This window comes from Hippopotamus amphibius, chromosome 11 (assembly GCF_030028045.1).
Source record: "Hippopotamus amphibius kiboko isolate mHipAmp2 chromosome 11, mHipAmp2.hap2, whole genome shotgun sequence".
Classification (NCBI taxonomy): domain Eukaryota; kingdom Metazoa; phylum Chordata; class Mammalia; order Artiodactyla; family Hippopotamidae; genus Hippopotamus; species Hippopotamus amphibius.
Window position 1 is genome coordinate 85,063,086 of NC_080196.1, and position 20,447 is coordinate 85,083,532.

Genomic DNA, 20,447 nt, shown 5'->3' on the forward strand with positions numbered 1-20,447 from the left:
CCCTTCCTGTCCACCTTAAGTTAATTTTTTGTAGCTGGAGTGAGATGGGGCCAGGGTTCATTTTGTTCTATCTGAATATCCAGCTGTTCCAGCTCTGTTTGTAAAAAAGACTTTCCTTCCCCCATTGGGTTAACTTGGGCCCTACATGGGTGTTTTTCTTCTTTTAGGAATCCTCCATAATTATGTCTGTATGTTTACACAGAAGCAACTGAAGGGCATTCTGAGCTAGGTTTTTTTTTTTTTTAAATAACTGACCAGTTAATATTTGAATTAGTAATTCATGCATGTGGTTTCAGTTAAAAGGCACTAAATTCAAAGTATACCAAAAAGCTTATAGATAAAAATTAAATATCCTTTCCACCTCTGTCTCTCATGTCCCTGGTGAGGCAAATGCTGGTCGTGTTTTTGGAGCAACTTACAACAGGCTTCGTGTGACCCAACATGGAGATGCTGATGGGGGCCCGTGTGTGTGTGTGTGTGTGTGTGTGTGTGTGTGTGTGTGTGTGTGTGTGTGTGTGTGTGTGAGAGAGAGAGAGAGAGAGAGAGAAAGAGAGACAGGTGCAAAGCATGTTCTGCTATTGCAAATGATTCCTCGCTCCTTCTAAGGATCCACCTAAGACATTGTAAACAGCGCCTGAGAATACCTGACAGGCCTTGTTTAGTTTTCTCTTCCCTCCTTATGTAGGAAAAGAGACACATTGTATGACTGAGTTTTAAGTTTAGGCAGAAGTGGTAAGCTTTTTTCCTTTGTCTTTTCGGCAATATTTATTGACCAATTCATGGGATCTGTATACTGAATGAGTTTCAAAAATTGCAAATTTAATAGGAAAAAAGGTGGGGGGGTTCAGGATGCCAATAATAATTTGGATACATTTCTTAGAAAGCAAAAAAATACCGCATGTAGTATGTCAGTGCTGAATGCAATCTGCGGACGGCTTGTGTATGTGGTGCCTAATTCTTTCTCTCTGCTAGCAGATATCATTTGCTCTCATGATCCTGGAGTCCCACCGTCGCAGGGTGGCTTTGGTGATAAAGAGGAAAGTGGGGCCTGACCTCCCTAGGCTGGTCCTAGGGGCTCCCCAACAATGAGGCAGAGCAGATTCAGGCCCATGAACACAACTTCCTTTGATGAAAGCCACACTCTTTCTGAATTCTTGGCCACTAAATTCAGACACATCATTGAAGGAGTGCTTAGGATTCACAAAGGGAGAGCTGCAAACACATACTCCATTGATTGCTCTAATGTAAATCCTCCTGAGCAGTCACAACTTTGCCCTTTCACATGAGTTCTTTTTGTTCTGGCCCCAGTGCTGCAGGTACTGCCCCACCTGGGAAGGAAGCATGCTGAGTTCGGCACTGTTTATACACGTGAGCAAAGGGAAACTGCTTAGCATTCAGCAAGGAGAGAAATGTTAAATGCAATGTTTCCCACATGCTGTGAGGTATAAGCAGAGTCCAAGGCTGATGGATGTGTATCAGATGTGGTTGAGGGTAAAGCACAGCGTTACGTATAATACATGTAATACGGTACCATCTGTGTAAACAAACCACACGCAGTGACACTCATGTTATGTGTGTGTTTAATCACATAGAAATAATCAGATGGAAGAACTCAGATCAATCGAGGAAACGGGGCAGGAAAGGGGCCAGAACTGGTGATAGTGGTCTGAGAAGATCTTAGCCCTATCTTTAGGGTTTTAATACAAACACCTCATGATGACAAGGTGTTTGTGTTTTACTTACAGAATTAAACTTCACTGAGACCTTTTTGGGAAGCGTCTGGCACTGGCTTGCACACGTGTGTTGTGGTGGACGCTGGTGCAGCTCTGCTTTGCCCTTCTGCCCAGTTGGGAAAGGCCGGGCACTGTCAGCCTGGAACTAGCCCCAAAACACAGCCTTCTTTCGGCCCTTTCTCTGGAGAGAAAATTCAAATTGAAGTCAGCAGAAAAGAACATCACCTTTGTTCTTATATTTGGAAGGAAAGGAAACATCCACGCCCAGGAGTTACACAACCACAGGGAGAGTCGGACAGGGGTGGGGGCCAGGGCAGGGCCCCGATGAATGCTGCGCTCTGCAGAGGGGTTCCCGGGGCCCCCTCAGAGGGCTTGGTTATAGGCGTCTCTGGAGAAGAGGCTACAGTTTGTGTTGATATTTAAGGGATTTTGAGCCCCTAAAGGCTGCGAACCACTGCTCTGAGGCCTCAGTGAGTGTCACAGGCATGAGTTATAACTCAACACTGGGGTCCTCACACAGGCCACACCAGACACTGTGTGGAAATCTTAAAGTCTAGTCCAGAATTAGGACTTTTGCCTCTAATCCAGTTGGAGAAACAGTTGTCTAGACTTAGGGAGCTTGCATGCACTCCTGCCGCTTGGGTCTTGTGGACAGCAGCCTGATCTGGTGTCTCGCAGCCAGGCCCCGGCCAGATGGAGTGACCTGTCCAGGGTCTCACCCCGGCCAGTGGCGGGGCTGGCACTCAGGTCTAGCTCTCCCACACATGGTGGCCCCTCCACTGCGCCCAGCTGTGGTTATTCTGTGTGGAATTCTGACTACATGAAGACGACTGTAGAAGACTGCCCGGCTTCTCAGAGTTCCCTTCCTCACCACAGGGCTCGTCCACTCCTGGTCTGTAAGGTGTGAGTGGGGTGATACCCCAACCATAGCCCTGCCACCCCGATGATAAACACCCCCACTTCCTCCTTCCCAGGTATGATTCCTGATCTCCCTCCTGGTCTTGTGTGAAAAAAAGCTTCGTCGACCACAAACAATGCTCCCCGATTTTGTGAAAATTAATCTTGAATTTTTGTTCCTGGCCCACGATGAAGGCCTGGTTCTGTGTGTTTGTGACTTAGTTTCAGAGGCACTAGAATGCAAACACGCCCTGGTGGGAATGCAGATGCCCAGGCCAGACCTCGTGGACAAGCCCCCAACCACGCCTTCCACACCTGCTCCCCAGAGACAAGTCTCTGCATCTGAACCGCATTCTTGAGATTTTCAAAGGCTTCCCCCATTCAGATGTGTGTCCCCTCACCCCATCCCTCTGTCCCTCTGGATTTCTAACCTTGGTTGCACTGGAACACGGTAGTTGCTGAATAGGGATGTGTTGGGTGATGTTGGGTGAGAAAGGAGTTTCCTGGCGTGGGACCTGGAGATGGACATGTGTGGACAGGCCCTCCCCACACCCCACGCCCAGGCCCTTCCAGCTCCTTCCCGAGTCTCTGGGCTCTGCAGCCTCGCTCTGTGGAGCCCAGCCTGCTCCCCCTCTTCCAGGGGCGGCCCACCCCCTTGTGTGGCACAGATGCCCACGGGGAGCAGGCGGGGAGCTGGCCAACCTCGACTTCCCGCCTGGACCTCTCCCAGAGTGTAGCCCCGCGGCCGAAGTCCTCCCCCGAATATCCAGTGGGCCTGCCACCCGCCTCCATGCACACTGTCAGCCCAGGTTCCCTGGACACCACCCACAGGCTCCCCTGGCCCAGTCTCTTTTCTCAGATCTGTGTCTGGACAGCCCACCTGCCATCTCTGCTGGGTCCTCACTGTGCCTTCAGGGCTGTGCAGATTCGGGTTTCCACCCATCTCCTCCAGATCCCTGCACACCCCCATCCCGCTGTGCCTCTTCCCTTCCTGAAACAGTGCAGACAGTCCCCACTACCCATGCCCTGTTGCCCTCACCCGGCCTCCAGGCCCAGCTCCAGTGTCCCTTCCTGGGCACCTTTAGGCAGAATCCGTTCCTTTGCTCCCTTTGCAATCAGCTATCACATGTTACTGCTACCCCAGCACCTCCACTCATTTGCTCACAAACAAGGCTACACCTGCGAGGTCCCAGCAATGAGTAAATGCGCTGCACCTGTTGCTCTGGTTCCTTCCATGTTCAAGACTCCTGAGATCCTGCTCCAGGACGGGCCCAGCACACCTGTACCCCAGGCATGGGGGCCGTGCGTACGCATCAGGCAACAGTGATCCAAGGGGCAGGATGCTCGATTGTAGACCGAGTGTTAGATGTGACTGGGGGTCACTTTTATTTCATTAGGAGAGGTGACGTCACTATGGTATGTGTAATAACGTTCTGGTTTCTTCAGAGATGCAATTTGAAGGATTTGATGTGAAGGGGTTCAAATAAAAATACAGATGAAAAACAAGCAAATACATCAAATTGTTAATGGTGGTTGAATCCAGGCGCTGGATATAAGGATGCTCACGGTAAGTTCTTTCTCTATGTTCTTATATTTGAAATTTTTTACAATTAAAAGTTTTTTAAAAGGCAAGTTGAATTGAATTCACTGGACTCATTTTCTCATTTGTCAAACTGTGTGTTTAGTCCAGTGGGGCTGCTCTAACAGAATGCCGTAGACAGAGTAGCTTATCACGAATGACAGAGATTTACTGCCCATGGTTCCGAAGCCTGGAAGGCCCAGACTGGGGCCATCAGGGCCAGGTTCTGGTGACACTTCCTCCTGGCTCATGGCTGGCCGTCCTCTCCCTATGTCCTCACGTGGCAGAAGGGGTGAGGGAGCTCTCTGGAGTCTCTTTTATAAGGACATTAATCCCATGGGAGCTCCGGCCTCACCTAAGCACCTCCCAAGATTCACCTTCCAATGCTGTTACATTGGGTCTTAGGTGAGTATGGAGGAGGACACAAACATACAGGCCAGGGCAGGGGGTCAGGGACGGGGCAGCTAAGGCCCAGCCCAGGGCTCTGGGCAGGAGTCCCCTTGCCTGGGGCTGAGGCCCAGTAGGCCCCATGGAGTCCAGGACTCTGGAAGGAAGTTGCTTTTGGCTCCGACACTCATGTCGGTGACACCAGTGACCCTCAGGGCAAGACGTTTGTTTTTCTCTGTGAGTAAACGGAGGCAGAGCGCAGGCAGAAGGGCCAGCTGTGCTGGTCAAGTGAGTCCGGGATGGAGGCAGAGGTCAGGCCACTGCTCTTTGGAAACCGGCTCCTCACAGCAGGGCGGGCAGCAGGCTGCCAAGAAGAGGGCCAGTCACCCTGAGTGCAGGGCGGCGCTGGACCTCTTATCCTGGTTTACTCCTTTTATTTATTTATTTATTGGCTCTGTGTTGGGTCTTCACGGGCTTTGTCTAGTTGTGGTGAGCGGGGGCTACTCTTCATCGTGGTGCACAGGCTTCTCATTGTGGTGGCTTCTCTTGTGGAGTGCAGGCTCTGGCTTCAGTAGTTGTGGCACTTGGGCTCAGTAGTTGTGGCACACGGGGCTTAGTTGCTCCATGGCATGTGGGATCTTCCTGGAGCAGGGATCAAACCCCTGTCCCCTGAATTGGCAGGTGGATTCTTAACCACTGTGCTACTCTTTTTAAAGGGCCAGAGATAGGGGACCACCCCGCTCCTTAATCTGCTCAAGAGAGTCCTCTTCAAGTTTGCAGTTAAGGGCTTCCGAATCCCTGACAGCCCCGCCCCTCTGGGGTTCTGAAACAGACCGTATAGCATCTTCCCATACGGAGGGCTATGCAAACAGGACCCGGGTGCCCCCCTTGCCCCAGCTCGGTGTTTCTCTTGCCTCCCTTACTCTGAAAAAGTTCAGTCTCTGTAGTAAAGTGTTAGTGAAGCCCCCTGTGTCGGGGAGGCCCTCAGGAAGGGTCCTCTCCCCAAAGGCAGCAGCTGGCGCGGCCTGGGGGACCTGCGCGCATCCCGCCCCACGGTCCCCCGCATTCTGGGGCCACATCCGCCCTTCCACAGCCGAGGCCACGCTGCCGTCGTGGTGGTGTCCCGACTGTCCCACCCTCCGACATGCCGACTGGAGACCCCCCAGGGCCTGCGGACCGGCTGGGCTCCGGCTCCTGGCGAAGGTCACCCTCCGCGGCTTCCGCAGCCCGGGGGGCGTGGACGCGGGCGGGGCGGGAGGCGCCGCTTTAAGAGGCGGCGCGCGAGGAGGCCGGCCCAGCTGGGACCCAGCGATGGAGACGGCCCGGGACTGCGCCGGAGCCCTACTCAGGCGAGTGCCGCGCTGGCCTGAGCCCCCGCCGCCTTGGGGCTCTCGTTTCCCCGACCTCCTCGGCGCCCCGCGTCCCCGTGCGCTCCGCGTCCCGGCGTCCCCGCGAGACCCGCATCCCCCTGCCCCCTTCGCCCCGCTGCGCCCGGGTCCTCCAGCACCCGCTGCGCCTCGCACCCCCGGCGCCCCTTGTTCCCTGCGCCCGGCCCGGGCCCACGCGCGTCGCCTTCCCAGCCTCCGGCAGGCAGCCGTCGCCAGGTGTGGCGCGGGAGGTGCTCGGGCGTCAGCGGAACAGGTGACCGTGGTGATTGCGGAGCGGCCGCATCTCTAGCCGCTGCCGCCGCCGCGGATGCAGACGAGGCCGGCCCCGAGAGGCCTGGGCACGCGGGGCCAGGCTTCTTGGGGTTCCGGACCGCGGCGGGAGCCGGGGCGAGACAAGGGGCGCTGGTGGAGACGCTGGGAGGCCGCCGGGGGCCCAGCTCACCTCTCAGGGCCGCGTGGGCGCCGGCTGCGATCGCGGTGAGCTGACCAGGGCGCGCCCAGTCCTGGACGCTCCCTGACCTCGCTGGCTGAGCCCCCATGTTTGTAAGGCGGAGGTTGGGGAAAGCAGTGATGTGGCGGTGGGTAGGGTGTGTGAGAGGAGCCCGAGGACCCCCGAAGCTTCCTCTCCCGCTCCTTCGCGCGCCTGACCCAGTCCCCGCATCACTCTTTTTCCGCTCTTGGGTTCATCTTCACACCCAGAAAACCCAAACCAATCCTTGTCTGTAAAATCCTTAAGATATTGGGTGGCAGTAATTTTATAGACTTAAGAGGGGGATCCTACTCCTCTGAAGATCTTCAAAGTACTTTGAAAGCCAAGGAGAAGCCCTTGGGTTCTTTAAAATGCAGGTTTTCCGAAGTGACTGGGGTGGAGGGCGGGGTGGGTGAGAGGGGAGTGTGATATGTAAGCTTCTGAACCTGGGTCTTTAAAGGGGGTTCCTTGCCAGGCCCAAGAGAGGGGGAGCTGCATGCCTCTAGGGACCCCAGGAAGGTGAGAAACAGACTTTTTCATGTATCTTCACCGATGTGGTTTAGGCCTAAAGGAAAGGCCCTTGGTTTCTTTCCTGGTTTCTTCCTCTCCCTCCAGCTCCACTCGCCTCCCAATCCCACTCTCGGGGTGGCTAGCAACCGCTGACAGTTTGGAGAGCATCCACCAAACTTTTCTCCCGTGGACCTCTCTGGGGTCCTCCCGGCACTGCGCTGGTGGGCCGAGTTGTGAGGACAGTAAGAGGGCGCTAAGCCCTGGCTGGTGTGGCCTGGAGCCAGAGGAGGCCAGACCTGCAGAATTAAGGCTGCCCCTTCCCTTGCACCGGACTCTACACCATGATCCCAAACCCAAAGCGTCTCTATGTGAGGTGGGAGCGACTTGCTGCTGAAGTGTTGGCAGATAAGCACATGGGGAAGGACTGATCTGCTTAGACAGCCCTGAGAGCGGGGCTCTAGGAGTGAGCGACCACCTTCGGGGACTCACAGTCCAAGTCCTGCTTCCAAACTGAGCTGCTCTAAGTTTTAGGACCCCACCTGCTTCTACGCCATCTGTAACACTTGCTGAAAGGAAAACTTTTGTCTTCCGCCTTCTCAAAAGCCACGTCTAAGCTGCAGACGCAGCAGCTGCAGCCCGAGGTCTCCTGGCTCAGCTCTGGACACCCAGGGTGTCCACACAGTTTGTGTTGCCACAGACAAAGCCTGCTCTGACTTTGTGTCCTGGCAGCGATAACATTCATGCTGACCCTGAGGCTGTTACAGAGCTGATCTCCATTATACACTGTGCGTAGTAGCTGCTTTTGTAGCTATTTAGTACCTCTTTCCCTGAACAAGGAACTCTGGGTTTTGAATAGCTGCCCTTTCAGTACAGATTTGACCAGTCTTGTTAGTGATGCAAGCGACTAATTGACTTTTCTACAAGTCAGTCTCCCAGGTTACTGGTGCTCGCTCCTTCCTGCTCTAAACTCTTATTTTAATGACGTTCAAAGTGTTCAAAGACTTCACGGTCATGTATTGGATATGCTTTCTAGCCAAGCATTTTGCTGGGTGGGTCAAGGCACAGCCGGGAGCTGCCACAATCCCACCGGGGGCTCCTAGGGGGTCCCACGTGTCCCACGTGTTGCCTGGGCACTGCTGGGGAGCCGGAATCCTCCCTGGGGCCGACACTCCCCTGCTTCCTGCTGCGGTGAGACCCCGCCACAGTCCCTCAGCCACTGTCCCTGCGGTTCTTAGAGGCCCTGCCAGTTCTGTCGGATGCTTTCCAAGGCCTGCCCCTTCTCTGCATTCTCACGGTTGGGGTCACACTTCTCTTCCCTGCACTGTCCTTGTCACCCGCTTTTGGGCACAGCACTCTGAGCTTTATCTCTTCACATGGGCCCTCCTTGTCCACCTGATGGCCTGTTCCCAGGCCTGCCTTTCTCCCCCACTTAGCTTTCAGAACAAATGTCAGTCCGGAGGGTGGCCTAGAAAGAAGCCTTCTGTGACCTGTGGGCCAGCTTCATTCCACTGCAGTGGGGTTCTCGTCCACTGTTAGCGTGTGCCTGTGCCAGTTGCTTTATTTCCCACTTCTACGAGTTGAGGTCTCCTCACTCCCTCCAGGAAAAATACAGAGACTTCCCTGTTCCCTCACTTCTGGGAGATATGCCCCCTCACAATTTTCCAGAATGTTCTGTGAAGTCTGACTTCACTTATCATCTTGATTTCCCCAAACAATCTATTTCCTTGAAGAGCCTGTTTCCTTGTTTTTTTTTTTCCGTGTACTGAGCCACTTCCCTTCCTGTTTCATGTGATTGCCTGCACATCCCCAGGGGTTAGAGGGCAGCCAATGTAACATGTCACCAAAAGCCAGATTCTAAGGCTTCTCAGTGCTTCTGCGACAACCTTGGTGTAGTACAGCATTCAGGGGAAATAGCAACCCATTTTCAGCCTTGTGCTAGTGGCCAGTGACATAAATGATCCCATTAAGAGGACCAGAATTGAGCTGGATTAATATGCTGCTTTGTTCAAGTAGCTGGTTGACGCTGCTGTGCATTTCACTGGAGCAAGGTAAGCATGTGTAGTATTTGTTAAGCAGATTTAGTGGACCTAAGATTTCATTTAACCCCTTTTTTACATCATCTATAAGATAGCTTGATTATATACAAGGGCGAGTCAAAAATTATCTGCACTCTGGCTGTAGAATTTATTTTAATTAACTTTTAGACAAATAAATACATCATTTTTGACACAATCTGCTTGCTTTTCAATACACTTTGTCCACCTGTCAACAAGCTTTCATATTCCCTCATTAAAAAATGTTTTAGGCTGAGCTGCGAGCCACAAATGCACTGCTGACTTCACTTCTTCATCAGAAGTGAATCTTCGTTCTCATAGGGATGCTTTCTGGGGACCAAACAGGTGAAAATCTGATGAAGCAAGATCAGGACTATAGGGAGGATGCTTTAACACCTCAAAACAAAGTTTTTGCAGAGTGTTGACAGTGTGGGCAGAAGTGTGCGGGTGTGCACACCCTCAGACCACAAAAAAATGAATCACTCCACGCTGCTTTTCTTTCGTGCAAATCACAAGTGGGGCATCTATTGTTGCTCACACTGCAGTTACAAGTGAACTGATGTAACACGTTTACACCTGCACAGCAGTGACTGGGGAGACAGTAGTCTTGAAGGGAAAGCGCTAAGACAGTGTGGCCAACAGAAGATTTAATATAACTGGAGTGCAGATAATTTTGACTCATCCTTGTATAATACAGCACATCAAATCACTCATCCTGTTCCTTGAAAAGAATGGCTCACACCTGCAGGGCCTTTTTATGTGGCTTCTAAGCCTTTTCTGTGACAGTGATCCAGTTCTCAGTTGGGAAAGGTAAGATGTAAGAACAGCAATAACTGGACGTTCTTCTTTATTGAGGATGGCTATCTCAGGGCTGCGAGGGCGTGACTGCCAGCACTACCTGGTCAGAAGTTAAAAGACAATGGGGGCTTTGTGATGGGTGGAGCTAGGTCAGTGGATCACTGTGCTCCTAGAGGCACGAACGTCTGCAGCCAATGAGGAGATAACAGACCATGACTAACTGGGTCAGAGCTTTCGGACCAGGGTGTGCTATTGACTCCCCAGGGCCCAGGCCAAGGTTCCGAGACATGAACTTTGTCCTCGCACTTCTCTGGTTGAGCCCTAGCCTGTCTTTTACTTGGGGACAAAGGAATGACTCCCTGCTCTGGGGGGAGGGAGGCTCTTGCTGACAGGCCCTGGGCTCTCCTGCATCAGAGGAGGCTTTCACCCTTAGGCCAGCATGCCCCCCCAACCCTCCCCTCCCCGACCCTGGCGATCACTCCCTCCATGCCCTGAACCTCCCTGGTACTTGACTGCGATGCTCACCTTTGGCCTGGCCAGGCAGTGAGCTGGTACCTTTCTTTCCTTCTCACAGCGAGCTCATATTTCCGATGATGCTAGGATCAGGTTGAGAGCAGAGCCAGGTTCCAGCTGTGAAGCATCGCGTGGATAATCCTTGCTGCCTAGTCCACTGGGTTGCCAGGAAGGGCTCTGAGTGACTTCTCTGCAGCATCAGCCCAGTAGAACATGGGCCGCTGTTTGTTGTTGTGTAACAAGGAGACTGTGCAACTCCCCAGAATGGGGGCAGAGGTCCAGAGGCCATGTGCCAGGCCCTCTGCTGGGTTGGTTCAGGCCCTGACTCCCTCGCTGGGCCACTGTAATTCTGGTGGGGAGTCATGTGGGGACCACTGACCAGGCACGGTCGCCTTGCATCTGCCTCAGGCACAGCCTGGGCGGTGACCCTGGAGAAGAGCTGGGGGTGTCCTCCTGCCTGGCAGCTTTTCCTCACTGGCTCCAGCCAAAGTTTATTGCTCAGAATTTGAAGTTCAGAGATTCCTTGTTAACTGGGTGACCTTGAGAAACCACTCTGAGCCTCAGTTTTCTCACCTGAGAAATGGGTAATATTTTCCTTATAAGATTGTGATGAAATTAGTTAATATATTTAAAGAGCCAGTACATTGTTGGCTGTGGCAGGTACTCGGATGCCTGCAGTCATGAGGCACACACCTGATGCCAGCTGAATATGCTTCAGACCAAATTCTTGCTGCCAATCTTGGTAAAGAGGTTGTGACACCGATTCCAGCCTGTAAGGTGGGGAAGGGGCTTCCCACACAGCCCTAAGCGTTTCTCAGATGATGGCAAGGTGTCCGGGAATTCAACTCAGTTCTGACATCACTGACCCTGAGACGATGGCATCAGATTCCACAGGGTGAGGGCTCAGCCTCAAAAGACTGCCTCCCTCCCAACCCCCACACTTCAGACACCAGTCACAAGTCCAGGTTGTCACCTCTGTTCATAAGGAAAGTCCAGTCTAGTTGGAAAAATAAAGCACAGATAGATAAATGACAGTGTGTATGGTATATATATGCATATGTATATAGATGCAGGTGTGTGCATATATAATATATACATATATGCAGGTGTGTGTATATATAATATATATGCAGGTGGCCGGCACTGGCCAACAGGGTAGGTATTCCTAGAATATTAATCTTCATAGAGTTTCTCTAGACAAACTGCTGTAAGTGTCAGAAAGCAATCATTTCCTCACTTTGTATCTTCTTCAAGGTTGTCCCCCAAATAAAGCCCTTTGTTTCATTCTCCTGAATATCACTCAACAGGATTTGTCCAAATAGTCACCACCTATTGAGTGCTCTTCAGGGTGGGGGGGACAGTGCTGTGACAGGTGCTGGTCCCTCAGGGTCTGCGGGGATTAAATGAGTGTCCAACATTTATCACAGCGGCTGGTAAGAGGCAGGACCTGGGACATTGTTGATTTCTGTTTATATTGTGAATAATTTGTCTACGGATACATTCCTTATATAAAAACATCCACAGGCCAGGGTGGAGCTCTTCCCTCAGTACCAGACTAGTCTCTACAGAGACTGAAAATCCCCTTCCAGCCCCACTAATAAGGCGAATCCGGTCCACACGTGAAGTTATTTTAGACAGCTTCTTGCATGTGGGTTTAAGAGCACTGGTGGTGTCAAAGGTGGTTTTGCACTTCTTTGATGTCAAGTCTTGACTAATATGCATGCTTTTCTTATTCTTTTGTTACTTAGCCTGTGGTACCCAGATCACCTTTATGAGGCAGAGACCAGGTGCCTGGTCTGTATTCCAGCTCTGACCTGTGGGGCTGCTCTCTGGTCTGAGTTTCTTCATTGTAAATTGAGAAAACTAAGTTTTTTGAGTATTGAGTTAAACATATAAAGCAAAATATGTGTTTGTTAAAAAAAACTACTAAAGTTATTACTTGTCAGCTGTTTTTAATTTATCCTTCACTTTATTACTTTTTAGTGTTTGCTAGGTAACAAAAATTTAATAATCAAGGGTTGGGATTTTTTCCTGAGAAAGTTGTCTTGGTTTGGTTTTGCTACACTGTTTTCTTTTCCTATGTTAGTTCTTTGTGATGAATTGTTGAATTAATTCTTTGATAAATGTGGAACTCCCTCCAAAGTGCCATGTGACACATGGTCTGAAGTTGTTGGTTTTCCAGCCACAGTGATTAGAGGGTTCTGTTCTTCTGATTTATCCTAATTTCAAAAAATCCGTTTATTGCCATAGTGACCACTATCTGGCTTTTAAATTTCTGGCTTAGTCTTATTGTACAAATATGTAACTATTTGTTTGTGTGCCTAGTTCTTTAACTCTGTTCAGCTATTCCATGGCCTTGAGAAATCATTTTATTTCCTTTTTCAGCTCTAAAACCCATGTTTGCAGAATATAATTCTTATTTCTCTTTTGATGCCCTTACCTTTCCTTCTCAAAGAATTACTGCAAGGGCTTTGAGTGTTCTGGTAAAATGGGTGTAACGATGGTTGTGTTTTTTAATTTTATGTATTTGTTTGTTCCTTGGATATCCGGTACACAATTTTTAATCATCCCCAGCATTGGCTTCCTTTCTTTTAGGTGCAAATATTAACCTTGTCTTATTTCTGTGTACTTCAAGCCTCTCTTTAAAGGCTCTTCTTTAAAGTAACATCAGTTTGTTTTAACTTTTCCCTCCACTTCTAGGCCCCTGACGTTTATGGGGTCGCAGACGAAGAAGGTGCTGCTCACGCCCCTCATTCATCCTGCTCGCCCCTTCCGGGTCTCCAACCACGACCGGAGCAGCCGCCGAGGGGTGATGGCCAGCACCCTGCAGGAGCTCCTCACCAAGGTACCCCCCCCACCCCCAACAGCCACATGGTCCCAGGAACAAGCCAGTGCAAAACAGAGGGCCTGTGTCCTGGCCTCAGGGGGTCTAGGGAGCCTTCTGGGGTTAAGGGAAGCATTGCTGTGTCCCTGTCCCATAAAAGACTTAGGTACAGAGACAAAAACCTTCAAAGTAGCCGTGAGCTGATAATGTGGCTTTAGCTCTCTGATGGGGGAATACAGGAGGCAGCAACTGTGGAAATCTGGCTTTGGTTATAAAGGCTGGGGACAAATCGTTCTTAATCTAAAAGAGTGTCCTTGGTTGCCAAATAAGGAAGAATCATAGACTCCCATCAGGGACGAGAAATGAGAATCCAACACGCTGTCTCTGAAGAGACAGAGACACAGGCTCTTTAAGTATCACAGGGTCTTTCTTTTTATTTGTCAAAATATGCAGGACATTTTAGAAACTGAGTACTATTCAGTGTAATCCCTTATGTTACGTCGTTGAAACCTCTGAAGAAGTTAGGTCCGTTCAATTTTTTAACTTCTCTTTTCCAAGCAAAGTCTGAGGCATAGACACCAGGTAAGGTACTTCTCTACCCTTAAAACCCTTGAAATTGGCCAACACTTGCAGAACCATACCTTAGTCAATGCCATTGATGGGTCCAAACTGAGTGTCTCACTTCACCCTATGATGCTGGTGTGTTCCGACCTAGACCCTGGACGCCCTGGTTATTGCCAGTGGAGTGGTCACTCTGGTGCTGGAGGAGGATGGCACTGTGGTGGACACGGAGGAGTTCTTCCAGACCCTGGGGGACAACACACACCTCATGGTCCTGGAGAAGGGACAGAAGTGGACACTGGTAAGCGTGTTATCTGGGCAGCTTCTGGGCAGGCTTCTCACCTGTGAAAATGTGGCCCACACTTTGGGGTTGACCGGTCCACTTTCTAAATAATTCCTTTGTGTTCACCTGATAACTGAATCTCCTACCCTCCAGGGATGCTTTTAAGTATTTCTAGCATCTTCATGACCTGAGCTATGTGATTTAGAGCCAGTAATTCTGAGGGTCAGGCATTGGCCAGTGAGGGGCTACATATCCGGTTAAAGAGTGCAGATATGACCTGTGACCACTCACTGTCTGTGACCTCAGGAGGTGGTGAGCTGACACAGCTGGTGAAATTAGGGAGGTGTGTGTGGGTGTAAACGCGGTGATTTAGACAAGCAAAGAGGTAGAATAAGGGGTTTTATTTCTGAGAAAACTATAGGTTATTTATCTTGGAAAACATTGCCACCATAAAACACCTAAAAATGTAAAGCAAAATATTCAAACATCTTTTTATATGTCTAACTGACCTTAAAGAAAGGGAAATCCCCAGTGGCCAACATTTTATGGGAACCAGAATCCAGAGAGAGAAGCAGGCACAGAAACTGGCGTCTCCCCTGCGGGCAACCAGTGACCCCAGCTCTGCTGGGTGCTGGGCGGACGGCTGCCCACAGCTCTTCCCTGAGCACCTGGTCCAAGCTGCCCTCTGAGGCTTCAGGGACTGCTGAGTCCCAAACCAGCCAAGCTGGAGTGTAGTTTACAGAGACCGGGGGAGGAAGCATCAGTGGACGGAGTTTATTCCCTGGTGCTCGTGACACAGCTGGTCCCTCCTTCCAGCCCACATCCTCATCCCCAGAACCCGGGAATGTGTCACTTTATGTGGCAAAGGGGACTTGGCGTGGGGAGATGATCCTGGATTGCCCAATGGGGTGGTGTCATCAGAGTTCTCGTAAGAGGGACACAAGAGGGTCAGAGAGGGCGGAAGCAGAGAGAGGAGTGACGGGAGGACGGGCCGTGGGCCGAGGGATGCAGGTGCCTCTGGAGCTGGGACAGGCAGCCCCGGCAGGACAGCCTGTGGCCTACTCAGGACCCCTGACCCCCAGAACTGTCAGAGCATCACTCTGTGTAGTTTTCAGCCACTCAGCTTGTGGCCATTGGTCCCAACAGCCCCAGGAAATTAATTCAGAAGGGAAGGGTCTTTTCTGTTTGTTTTGTAAGTGAGATGCTCTTTTACTTAAGTGGGGGAGTCAGTTGCCACATGACAGGTTGAAGCCCCCAAGTGGTGGGTGCTGAGCTGGGGGTCAGGGTGGTGGCAGGAGGCTGTGGACGTGAGTGGGACCGATATGACGGTTCTCGAGGTGTGGGAGGCCCCTCTGTCTGGTAACAGCCTGGTTGACGTAAGTCTCACGTGGAATCTTAGGCGTCTGGACCTCCTTCTTTCAAGAATCGTAGGTCCTGCCCTACTTGTAGGAATTTCTCAGTGAGGCCACTTAGACTTGACTTGGACAGAACTTCTAAGAATTAGCCACCAGGGGTCTCCCTTCCTCAGGCCAAAGCCTTGGGGCCTGTCTCGTGGGGAGCAGGTCCTCAGAGCATCTTCAGGGAACTCCTGGGTCTGGATGATGGAAACCACGCCCCGTTAGGTCCCGAGTTTGGGGCGACATCTTGATTTTGACTCAAGGCCAAGGATGTTGGGGAAGTGAGATTAAAGCTTTCATGTGTCAGAGAGGGGCTGTGTCAGGGGCACAGATGGAACTCACCCCTTGATTCTGTAATCTTAATTTTTAATGATGTTTCCTAAACGACGGACACACCCCCTCTGAGGTAGCAGGTCCCAGGTGCGGGTGCGTTAGTCAATGGGCTGCAGTCATTGTGTGTCTGAGTGGGCAGGGGAGGTGGGGACACAAAGGGGGCTCTGGCAAGAAGGGTTTGGGAGTTTTTAGAGGAATTTATGGTTTCCCTTCTAACTTAGTAGATTTTTGTCAGTGAATTTAACACTCATAGCCTCAACCACTCCCAACACCTAAGGTTCGTGAAAGCTGTACTCTATTTGAATCCTGGACACTGTAGGACAGTGTGTGCAGCAAACCCACCAGGACGTGTACCTGGGATGGCTTTGTTCTCTCCTGTTTCTTCTCAAAGCTTCGGCGGGGAAGACTTTATAAACCTGGGATTACAGAGGTCTCTGACCTTCTCTCCCAACTCCAGGGGTCTCAGGTGGACTGAGAACGGGTCCCGCTAGTGTCCCCAAGAGGCCAGCCTTCCTCCAGAGCAGGAACTAGAAATCAGGGGAGCCTGGGATTTAGCGCACCCCACCAGCCCTGGTTTAGCTGTGGGATTCTGGCACTTACCGAGGTGCATCTCGGACGGTGGGAATAGCGTGCCTGCTGGTCAGCAAGCGGACTGTGGCAGGTCGTGGGCCCATCCACGTCAGCAGGCAGCCACATGGCCCTGGGTGACCAGGGTGAGTGAGTCTCCATGGCGAGTCACTGACACAACCATCCACTGACCCCTGGACCCTGAAGCTGATCACTAGACAAAGCAGGTTGGAGGAGGGCACTTCCTCCTGCGTTTGGACCCTGTGGCAGCGTAAGCACACTGATCTGCTGAAAACATTCCCCAAATAGTTACAGGCTTAGTCACAGATTTTAAGCTGACAGGACAGCTGAATCCAGCCTAAAACCAGAAGCACAGGATTTGCAGGTCACAGCGGGGGCCGGTGCTACAGCCTTTCTCCCTGTACGCCTCTAGGGTGGAACCTACATCCCAGCCTGCCAGCCACGAAAGAGACGGGGGATCGCGAGAGTCACCTTCGACCTGTACAAGCTGAACCCCAAGGACGTCATTGGCTGCCTCAACGTGAAGGCCACCATGTACGAGATGTACTCGGTGTCCTACGACATCCGGTGCATGGGGCTCAAGGCCCTGCTGAGGTAACAGACTCGGGGTCCTGCGGGTCTGGACACGGCAGCCCATCCCCAGCCCTGCCAGCCCCGGCCTCTCACTCGTGTTGTCAAAAAAAACTCTTATTCCACAGACTTATTCAGAAAACAAAGACTTGAGCCAAAATACATAGTTTTCTCCAAAGGCCATTAAATATGAAATGGAAAGAAAACCTAAATAATAAATAGAAAGAAGAACCAAATTCGCTTTAAAAACTAGAGCTGTGCATTAAAAACCTTGTTTCTCAGCAATGACAACTAAAACCAGAGCCAAGGAGACTCTGGCCTGGCTTGTGCAGAGTAGCCCCTGAAACCTGGATGAGGACTCGCACATGTAGTTCTGTGTTATGGAACTTGAAGCAGGTGGGCAGGGGGCTCTGGCCCTGCCCCTCTCCACTCATTCCAGGGCACCCCCAGCCCACAGGCTGGGCCTGGAGAAGACGGGTCCTGATCTGTACCCCGGAACTGTTTGAGTAAATTCTCTATGTGTACCCGGAATGTTCCTGGCACCCAGCCTCTGAGCCCTACACCAGGGGTTCCCTCCCAGCCTTTCTCTGAGCAGCCAGCTGTGTGACCTTTAGCAGGTTACTTAACTTCTCTGAGCCTCAGTTTCATCATCTTTAAAATGAGCAGTTTGCTTCCAAGTTCTTTGATCGCATAGGCCCTGAATACACCTGTCTCCAGCCCTCTGTTAATCTGTCACTGAGCCTCTAAAGAAGGGATTCGGGTTGAGGGGGTGCAGGGAGAGAGTGACAGGAGCAGGAGGTCTCTGAAGTTTGTCTAAGAGGTGCCACGTGACACCCAGTGCCCCCTGCACAGCCCCCCAGCAGGGCCTGCCTGTTTCTCTGGAGCGCTGGTCCCCTCCTTCCACTGTCCCAGGACGGCTTCCCTGAGGGAAGTGCAGGGGCGGGGTGGGGGGGGGGGGTGGGCGGCGTGAGGCTGGTCCTTCTGATGTGGTTGCAGGCCTGGCACATGGTTGTGCAGTTGGGTGGTGGCTTCCCTGTGGCCTCCTTTCCCATTGAAAGCCACCAAGGCCTGATCCTGGACAACAGTTACTGTCCTGCTGCTGGAATCTGAACCCCCACCCTCACCCCCGGTGAGCTTCCTCTTTTTGCTAAGATGGGAGAGAATAGCTTGATTGCTTGATTTTTCAAGTGAGATGGGAGAGTTACAACTTAGAAAAGTGTAAAGAAAGTGAACCCACTTCAGCAAAACCTTTCCCGAGAGACGATCCAGCCTCCTTGTCCCTGATTCTCACTGTCTGTGGATCTGAGGGCCGCATGAGCAGCCGCAGGAGGCCTGGCCGGCCAGGCCCTGTGTGGACGCCAGGAGTGGGGGTCCCTACCAGTGCGGCCGAGCCCCCGTTTCTTTGTGAAGGGACGGAACCTAAAATGGGTGGAATTCCTTAGCTTTGGACTCAGTGAAGAATAAGCATTTGTGTTAGGGCTACCTTTTAGTCTGAAACAACACGAATGCTAGGTCAGCCTTGGGCTCAGATGCCGTGACAGCCTCGAGCTGGGGTGTCCCGTCCTCCCTAAGCGAACTGGGCCCCAGGGTCACGACAGCAGGTGTGATGAGTCTCCTCCCACCTGGGGGTCCTTTCACTGCAACTCACCTGATTTCAGCTACAAGCCCCACAGCCCCAGCAAGGCTGCAAGGGTTAGCAAGTGGCCAAAGGACGGGACAGAGGCTGTGTTGCCCTGGCCCGGGCTGCCTGCTCATCGTGTTCCAGGCTGTGTTAGGGAGCGGCCAGGGGACAGGTAGTCTCGGGCCAGCGGCAGGGCAGCTGCTGGAAATGCAGGGTCCCAGGTCCCACCCAGACCTCCCGAGTTTGTGTCTGTTGGTGTCTGCATCCCAGCGAGGGGGGCTGTGCCCTGGGAGCCGGCTTCCCAGACTAGAAAGTGCTGGGATATGGGCTTGTGTGGCCCTGGGTGCCCATGGGGGTGGGAGTGGGGAACCCCTGTCCCCTGCCCCGTGGGTTCAGACCCCTGCCCAACGCCCCCTCTCTTGCAGGAGCCTGCTGCGGTTCCTGTCTCACGCCGCCCAGGTGACCGGCCAGTGTCTCTTCCACACTGGCACCTACATGCTCCGAGTGCTGGCTGACACGGAGGAGCAGGCGGTGCCTGGCCCGCACCTTCGGCGGGGAGTCACGAGTGGATAGGGGTGCACAGCGCAGGGGCTCTGCCGGCCTCAACCCTGCTGGTCCCTCTCCTCCCTCTCCGGGGACAAACTCGGAGGATGCTGTGTTCCCACCACATGTCACCTGCTCAGGAAAGAAAAGAGGCCTGAGGGCACTACCAGGAGCCCCCAGTGTGGGGGGATGGGGCAGCACAAGACCTGCGGCTCCCCAATAAACCAGTCACAAGAGTTGTTTTGATGCGTGTACTTCTTCCTCGTGTCTCCATCTCAGAAAAGCAAACAAAACTCATAGAAGCAAAACTCAGCCACCGATGCTCTGCTAACACGTGGAATTGCTTTTAAGTCTCTGTCAGGAGACCTGAGGGTCAGACGTTACTGTGGATTTTTTTAACGTCAGTCCTGAATGAACCCAGAGATCCAAAAGCCTGTAGACCCAAATTTTTGGAGGTGATCAATTGCACTGTCAGCCTTTCCTTAAAACAAAGCTGCCCAGGGCTGTGCGGCTGAGTCAGGCAGGAACCCAGGCCTTGAGGGATGTGGGACTCACCCCCACCACAAGGCTTGGGAGGGGGCAGCACGGCTCCCTAGGGGAAATGGGTGCTGCTGCTAGACTAGGAGACCCACAGGTGCCAGGTGCCATTTGAATCTGTGGTTTTCCTCTTAAGAAAAGCTGCTGCAGAGGCCTTTCCCCTTCCTGGCTGACAGCTGAGGACAGTGGGAGACACCACAGCTCATCCCAGAGGCACAGAACCGCCTGCAGTCAGACCCTGGGGCCCAGGTTCCTGCCCTCCCCCTGCCTCCATCACAGCCTGGAGCCCCTCAGACCCCTGCTATGCAGGCCTGACTCCCACCCTTTCCCCGCTTCACACAGAGCAGCAGGGCTGGGAGCCCAGGACAGCAGGCAGGAGGGGCAGACATAAAGGAATTGCAGCCGCATCCCTCGGAGCACAGCTCTTTTCAAACATAGCCGAGAAAAAAAGAAAAAAAGGCATCTCAGGGCCCCCTTCCCCTCCTACTCGACTTCTGGGGGAGACGAGCGGCGGGTGGGGAGGTTGGCAGAGGCGGGGTGGTGCTGCCGCCACTGGCCTGCGGGCTCTGCTGTGAGTGCTTCCCTTACAAGGAGCTCAGCTGGAAGCTCTTCCCAAGCAAGGGAGACGACGGAAACAGCTTTCAGGCACCTTCCAGGGGCCGCTCCTGCCTCCTGCCGACCAAGGGCTGCGTCACTTCCCAGGGATTCGGCCTGTGAAGAGGGACAGCCCGGCTTCCAAAAAAGGAATTTTCACTTGGTGCCTGCCGCCTTGACTCAGCCACCCCTCTGACTCAGCGCCCTCTCCTCACAGCGCCCAGGGGCTCCCTGGCCCGTTCTAAGGGGGGCGGGGGGTGTTACGCCA

The 20,447-nt window shown here is 52.5% G+C and overlaps 1 protein-coding gene across 1 annotated transcript; it reads left to right on the forward strand.

Annotated features, from left to right (window-relative positions):
- The first annotated feature begins 5,889 nt into the window (after positions 1-5,889).
- CIDEA (cell death inducing DFFA like effector a) lies at positions 5,890-19,282 on the forward strand. The gene is made up of 5 exons (XM_057699429.1): positions 5,890-5,945; positions 13,029-13,173; positions 13,868-14,014; positions 16,727-16,908; positions 18,931-19,282. Exons 1-5 carry the CDS (start codon positions 5,908-5,910, stop codon positions 19,076-19,078), a joined length of 660 nt encoding a protein of 219 aa, XP_057555412.1. The 5' UTR covers positions 5,890-5,907; the 3' UTR covers positions 19,079-19,282.
- The last annotated feature ends 1,165 nt before the right edge of the window (positions 19,283-20,447 follow it).